The 8312-nt window shown below is 38.0% G+C and overlaps 1 protein-coding gene and 1 non-coding gene across 2 annotated transcripts; both read left to right on the forward strand.

The window, feature by feature from the left end:
- Positions 1–3227: 3227 nt before the first annotated feature.
- On the forward strand, positions 3228–3722 carry LOC122307454 (classical arabinogalactan protein 11-like). The gene has a single exon (XM_043120346.1). The coding sequence runs from the start codon at positions 3228–3230 to the stop codon at positions 3720–3722; it is 495 nt and encodes a 164-aa protein (XP_042976280.1).
- A 2348-nt stretch (positions 3723–6070) lies between these two features.
- TRNAP-AGG lies at positions 6071–6142 on the forward strand. The gene has a single exon. It is a non-coding gene; the product is annotated as a tRNA-Pro (tRNA).
- Positions 6143–8312: the final 2170 nt, after the last annotated feature.

Consider the following 8312-nt stretch of genomic DNA (forward strand, 5'->3'; position numbering starts at 1 on the left):
TGACCAACTTGAGATAGAAATATTTCGTAACATGGCATAACATATAATAGACAACATATTTAACATGACATACTTGCAACAATAAATATTACATGACTTGACATACATGTAATAGATGACATACTTAACATGATGTACTTGTAATGTACATCAATACATGACATAATATATTATGTAACAGATAAAAACTGATGATAGAATAAATTCTATATAACAGACAATTATGTGATGACTTGGCATGGCATGACATATATGATAACATACATACATACACTGTAGTTCCTTTACTTAGCACACATACACAGTAGACTGCTAGTAAGTTAAAAGCTAACTTACCTCGATCTCTGCGTTTCTTATAAAACTTCAAGCGCGATCACGAGGAACTGTAATTAGTGATTCTAAAAGTTAACACTAAATCACTAATAATTTGAAATATGAAAAATACTAACTTAAAGAGTAAAATTTCTATTTTACTCTCTACATGTAGGAAAATGACCGTTTTACCCATAACTTAAGGATTTTGCATACTAATTCCAAAAGTCACCAAAATTTACATACCTAATGTAAATTTTATCCTCAACTTAAATATCAATTTAGAAAAATTTAAAACTAATCACAACTATTAAAACTCCACAGGGCCGAAATTTCCATATGCTATTTTCATTATTTTGTTTCTAACTTGTTTTGATTAACTATTTGATCTATGACTTATAAAGATGTGATCTTCAAACCAAACCATCACATGGTTTAAAAAGATGTCCTAAAACATATATAAGTTTCTAATTTAAGATCACATGGTTAAACATTAACCAAAACATAAATTGAGCCTATAATATCCACACTTTGGCCTATCCGAATATCTCTTTGCATAAAATTTTATATCTTTGAAATTAACATCAAATATTTTCAAAATAATAATATAACATGTATATAAGATGTTTAGGATCCTCCAATAAAATTATCAAAGTCATTGGAATAGGTTTAGACCACCAAAGAGTTAAACTTTCTCAAAACAGAAATTGTTTTTCCTCTTCCAGTTTCTAAGTTTCTAAATCTAAGAAAATATTTCATCAAAACCTTTAATCATGCAAAAATCCTCAACCAATAATCATATACACACGTTAACAATACTCCATAAAAATTTCGGACCAATATCTATCCATTAGCTTGGTCAAAAACTCCAAACTATAACATATTCTCCAGTTTATCTCTCAGAATGACCTTTCTATAGTTTACACAATATTTGACTGACCAAATAATTTTCAAATGGGACAAATAAGATATCCACGTAAATTAGACTAAAAAAGGAACAACTTATATGAAGGAGATTTTATGATAAAACACTTAAAAAAACTTCGAAATGGGTGTACAAAAGAACTGCTAAAAGCTATCCGAGAGAGAGTGTTTGGTATTCTTTTAATGGAAAGTGTAAATGAAGATAATTTCGTGGGGGGTGGCTGGAGATACTTATGAATGAGATATGGAAGAGATGAGGCTGGAGTGAGAGTTGAGTATAGGTCTCTCTTATCCAGAGTGAGAGTTAAGTGTAGGACTCTCTTACCCGATAATATCTACAAAAATCATCTCAAGATATTTTTTACCCAATAATATCTACGAAATTAGCTTAAGATATTTTTATCCAATAATATCCACAAAATTAACTTAAGATATTTTTATCCAATAATATCCACAATTTTGAACTGACGTTTCGTCCGAAAATATGAAAAATTGTTATTGCGCTATAAGACCTTAAATGACCCTTCGAGTCTAATGGTACAAATTATAATACATTTTGACACTTCTAACTATCTTCAATAATCAAAAACACACTTTTGATACCATAGTAAATAATAACACTAACTATGTAGTTAGACTAAAACCTATACGATTAATGGATTCGTAAAAACTTATGGAGTTTTCACGAGGTTCCTAAAACTAATAAAAATTTTACAATTAAATTTCTAGCAGACTGTTACACTCTTGATCGTGAACCGGCTTTGAAAGAGAGCAGAGCCGGCCACCTCCCTTGGGGGTCCAGCTTATTGTGTACGTACAGCCTCTGCCTATGAGGTAGACAATATTAATCCTCATGAGACCACCATTGATCTTCAGGCTCCGATTTTTGCACATAAATCGACATGATTTTATTAAATACGTTAAATTTATTTTACAATAATTAAAGTAATTACTAGCTTTAAAATTGATCGTATCACACCAGTTTGTATGTTTAGTTTTGTAAGATCTTTTTATAACTAAAACATTTTAAAAAAATATATATATAGAAGAAAAGAGTAGAGAAGTTGTTAAACTGTATTGCGTGTATAATTTACATGGGCATGATATATATAGTCTGATTTTCGAGACCAGTAGTACACGTCTGTCACAGCAACAATATTATTCCTAGATAGAGAATTTAATTTTTTTTTAAATATTATTTTATTATATAGTTGTAATATGGTTGTCATTTTATTCTTGGAGCTCGGTCAAAGGGCTGTGTAATAAATTACTAAATTCCAAGGTGGCAGTAAGGTCGAATTGAGAATAATATAATACCATAATGTTTTTTCATAAGGTCAAATGGAGCATAATATACCTTACTCTTTTTGCCATTTTCGTTATATTTTATTATTTTCGTGCAAACGCTAGAAAAATGTTAGTTTTCTTTTAAGTGTTTTTATATTGAGAAGTATTATAGTTATAAAAAAAAATTTATAAATTGATACAAATTCATATAATACGTAACATACGTTAAAATATCAAATTAAGTTAGTTTATAAGTGATGATGCGTGCAAATTTACAAGTACTGGTGCCTACCCAAGTTTGGCAACGTTTGTAACAAAGGATTCGCGCCACTCGTACCAAAGCCACCAAACCCGGCCGGTCACCCAAACGTCCCCTCGTCTCTCTCCTTTCCTTTGACCTACAACGAACAAACCAACTGATTTAACCGAAAATCAAAATGCAAAAGCCACCTTGTGTGTAACGTCCCCCCTCCGGCGCCGTACATTTCCCTAACTTTCCTCCAAACCCTAACCCTATATATTCCTTTCCCGTCTCCGCCCGCTTAATTAGTACCTCGTTCTCTGGAGCAGTACTGTTTCTCTGTACAACTTAGGGAAGTACTGCAATCTTTAGATTCATCTTGCTGGTTTCCCGTAGTACTCTATCTGTCTGAATTTGAAAAACCAAAAAACAGAAAACCCAAAATAACAGAGAAGCAAAGATAATGGCACGTCATCAAGTTGTTGTTTTGGCTCTTGTTTGTGTTGCCATTGCTGGGTTGGTGGCAGTCCAAGCTCTGGAAGCTCCTACGAGCTCCCCCAAGGCCTCGCCCGCCACTCCATCGTCGTCGTCGTCACCTGCCTCGGCCCCCACATCATCGTCATCGGCCTCAGCCCCTAAAGCCTCCGTGTCCGCTCACAATTCATCGGCCTCGAGCCCCACAGTCTCCTCACCCGAGGCTTCTGCTACCCCTCCCACCTCCTCTTCTTCCACGCCTGCCGCCTCTCCATCCAATGACTCTGCCTCCTCCCCTGACAGTGAGGTCTCGTCTCCTCCCGCCCCAGGAGGCAAGTTCACCCCTGCAGAAGAACCCGCCTCTGGACCTGCTGCTGATGATGTTTCTGCCCCCGCACCCTCGACAAACAGCGCCACCGCCGCCCTCAAGATCTCTGCTGCCGCTGGTGTAGCCCAGCTTGTTGCCTGCTTCTTCGTCTTCTAAATTAAGGATCGATTGACTAGCTGTAGATGTTGTTCGTACAGAGTAATTCTTTGTGCACGAACGAGCTTGTTACATATATAAGTGCATCTGTTTACGATTAATTTGTGTATTAGTTTTTTGTTTTTGATCGAGAGGAATCCATTTAATTACTTGGGACCTGTATATAGGAGATGGTCCGTTCGTTCTTTAAACAATTCTTCTATTTCCTTTTTATGTATGTGCGTTTAATTTTCGGGGTAACAGACAATTTGAGATCGGAGCATAATAATTTTCTATCTGAATGCTGATCTATTGATCACAAGCATCCCAAATAATCAGATTATTATACATGCCACGCATACGCAGATATGCTAGCTAATAGAGTTCTTGCAAATAATCTCTAGCTTGTTTTTCTTGATTCTTTTATTTTATTTTTCATTTTTATCTCAATTCCGAGCCTCCCAATAGAGTTTTGCTATATACAAGCATAGTTGCGTACTAATCTGTGTACCAATACTGATAATTCATTCATACTTAAAATTTAAATTAACACTATTTTCAATAAAATCTATTTTTTGATCAATCATATCATATTAGTGCACAGGTTAATACACAATTGTGCTTGTAACTATATTTTTCCCTTCCAATAAAGTTTTCATACCAGTTGATGGCCAACTAAATTATTAGCATAAAATATGACTGCCATTGACCATATCATGGGTGTCTGGAATCTAAAATACAGCTCGATCCACCCCTTCAAATTGGATCACAAGCAGGAAAGGCAGGAGCTCCAACTCCTACGCAAAGATCAGGGTGGCCAGGATGGTAGTCCTGCTGATCATGCTCGAACCACTCCTCACTGCATCTAATAAGCAAATGGGGAAGAGGCCCCCACGAGGGTGGATTGCTTGCATGCACGTTCCTGTTCCCTCAGTCAGATTTCGTCAACCTCCGAACAAGGACACCGATGTTGAAATCTTCTCATCAATCACACAGTTTGAGAACAAATTATTTCTTCCAAATATTTATTCCCAAACCCTTTACCCAACTCATGTGTCACTATGATGTGGTTACTTCCCTCAATTAACAAGGACTTAAAAATTTAAGTTCCAATGTATCGCCATATCCTGCATAATCAGGATTCAGAATGATTAAACAAGATAGCTAAAGATTCTCTCTCTCACAAACACACAGTTATTTGCGCCCCACGTATCTATTTCAATTAATAACTTGCTAGCTAGGTTGTTTCATTACAACAAAATGGTTTTTGGAAATAAGGTTACACCTCTTATGATTCATGACCAAATAAGCAATAAGCTGGCAACAACTCGAGGGTACGTACGTATCTACTCAATCGCAGACTGTTTGACTTGGAAAAGCCTTATTTCCAAATATTCATGAAATATTATACGTACTTACGTACATATATGGTCTTGCCTGATATAGCTAGGGCCGGGTGATTTATATATGTTCATGGCCATTAAAATAATGATCATACAACAACCAGGGGATCTTAATTAGCGATATTGGCGCGCACAGAGAGAGAGAGAGAGAGATCAGTAATAGGAAAACAGGACTAGAAGTAAACAAATATATATATATATATATAGATGCATGTGAGCCCTCGATGCCCTTGTAAATTTAGGTCCTCGAGCAGTCGATTCTGCAGATTGATAGGAAAATTAAAGGCAGGCAGGCCAGGGAAAAACTCAATTCTTAGCAAAACAAATACTATATAATTCACATACACTGCATTAATGTAAATATTATATTGATATAAATTTCATTATTATAATACGTTTTCTTTAACTAATTAATTGGGGTCCATGCATTGGATAGAATAATTGAATGTTTGAGCCACACGTACGAGCAGGGGATCTTCACAATCGTTTAAACTATTTTACCGGCCCTTTGAATCATTCAATACTTCATCAGGATTCAACACCAAATTGTTGATCAGCCAGGCCTATATTCCATGATCTTCATCCTGATCGTGCATGTCTCCGGCCAATTGGGCCATTTTATACGGGCTAGTTTATTATATAGAGGTAATATTGGTGCAAGTACCCCGCAATCACAAATGTCAATACTTTCACGCTTAATAGATCAATTAAATACTTTAATAAAATTACAAACTATGTATATATATTATAAAATTCACGTAATATATTTATCTCTCTTTAATTACACCGTTGAAAAGAATGTGATGAACTTTTTTCAAACTCAGTACCGAAATGCGTATTCCCAATTCCGATGTCGCCTGACACTTCTCTCTCACCATCCAGACAGAGAATAGTAATACGATTGGTAAAGCCATGAGCAAGTTATCATTTCAGTAATAATTTTCGTTCTACAGTTGAAAAGTATAAGGGCATTTGGTCTAGTGGTATGATTCTCGCTTAGGGTGCGAGAGGTCCCGAGTTCAATTCTCGGAATGCCCCCACCTCGTTATTGTCTTTTCACTTTTATCCAACCAGGGGGTTAGGTGCAAGCCCTTGGAGGAAGATAAATGTCGAAAGACTCGACAAAATTAATGTAATGTTTTTTTCTTTATGGGAAATTATTGTTATAAAGATATTTTTCTTGATACGTAATATATATAGTTTTATTTTTATTTTTTTATAATTAACATGGAACAACAAATGAACAAATATACGAGGTTAAAACAAGGCTGCTAAATTCCACAAAGTCACAAAAGAAGGCAGAAGCCTTTCACAATTAAGTCAGTGGAAATCACACATCAAAGATCAAAGTTGCAGGTGCCGGTGGCAGAGTCTTCTGTGTTGAATCAACCTAAGTATGAAGGGTTGCACATGCACCGTTTTGTTCTTTGTTGTATAAGGCACCAACTGTAGCCACCAACCACTCACTCATCCACTCACCATTGGAGGCTCACTTGGTTAAGAAGGGTGGCTATTTGTCCCCATGATTTCTCCTATAAAAGGAGACGATTTGTGAAGAGAAAATTATCCTCACTGCGGTGAGAGATCAAGGGCAGTGAGAGAGGAGAAAGAAAGAGGGACGTGAGTGAGAGATGTGAATTTGTAAATTTTTATAAATCTTGTATAAATTCTATAAAAGAGGCTTCAGTGGACGTAGGCAATTTGCTGAACCACTTTAAAATTATTTTGTGTGATTTTCGGACATGCCGGAGGCACAACAATTGGTATCAGAACTCTGGTTCGAGCTGTCTGAAAATTCAAGTTGCTCAAAATCCATTTTTGACAACTCCAGAGTGTTCCTCGCGTCGAGACCGCCGCAAATGGAATCGAAAACGGAGGTCGGAGTAGCTCACACGCGCCCCTAGAAGGTCTGCACATGCACTGCTGTCATCCACGCGCCCCCACGCGCACCGGAGGAGGAAGACGACTGAGCCACACGCGCCCTCACACGCTCCAGAGGTTGAAGACGCATGACAGACACGCGCCTCACGCGCTCCCACGCGCCCTACACAGGTTCAGGGCGTGTACTTCACCTGCCTCACGCTCTCCCACGCGCACACAGTGCTGTAGCGTGTGTATTCCACGCGCCTACTCGCCGCCCACGCGCACTGTGCAGCGCGTGGATACCACGCGCCAGACAGATTTGAACCGTTCGTTTTTCAGATCTTTTTTGGGCTAGATCTAAGCTATTCGGAGTCCGATTTCAACGATCAAATAGTGCTTTCCAACTATTTGGATCATTTCGGACTCATCCGTACGGTGGGAATGTTGAGATTCACCATCGGTACTGTCGATATGTTGCAGATCATGTTGAGCTAGATCTACGCCAGTTGGAGTTCCATTGTGATTATCAAATAGTGCTAACAAACTATTTGGATCATTCCGGACTCGTCCGTACGGTGGGAATGTTGAGATTCACCGTCAGTACTGTCGATCTGAACTGTCGATGTGTTGCAGATCATGTTGGGCTAGATCTACGCCAGTTGGAGTTTCATTGTGATGATCCAATAGTGCTGACAAACTATTTGGATCATTCTGGACTCATCCGTACGGTGAGAATGTTGAGATTCGCCATCGGTACTGTTGATCTGAATTGTCGATGTGTTGCAGATCATGTTGGGCTAGATCTACACCAGTTGGAGTTCCGTTGTGATGATCAAATAGTGCTGACAAACTATTTGGATCATTCTGGACTCATCCGTACGGTGGGAATGTTGAGATTCGCCATCGGTACATTCGATCTGAACCGTCCACGTGTTGCAGATCATTTTGGGCTAGATCCACGCCAGTTGGAATTCCATTGTGATGATCAAATAGTACTGACAAACTATTTGGATCATTCCAAACTCATCCGTACGGTGGGAATGTTGAGATTCACCATCGGTATTTTTGATCTGAACCATTCATAGTTGCAGATCAGTTGTGGGCTTGATCGTAGCCAGTCAGAGTCATGATGGACTCATGTGTTTAGGGCTTGATCGCAGCCAGTTGGAGTCGTGCCAGACTCATTGGTTTTGGGGCTTGATGTCAACCAGCTGGAGTCCAATGTTGCCGGACTCAGTTCGTTTGGGCTTGATTTAATCCAGTTGGGATCGTGAAATTTGATGGAGCAAATTTCAGATCATTGGACGATGCTGATTAACTTGTTATATCAGCAGGTTTTGGCAGT

The sequence above is a fragment of the Carya illinoinensis genome, chromosome 4 (genome assembly GCF_018687715.1).
Source record: "Carya illinoinensis cultivar Pawnee chromosome 4, C.illinoinensisPawnee_v1, whole genome shotgun sequence".
Lineage (NCBI taxonomy): Eukaryota > Viridiplantae > Streptophyta > Magnoliopsida > Fagales > Juglandaceae > Carya > Carya illinoinensis.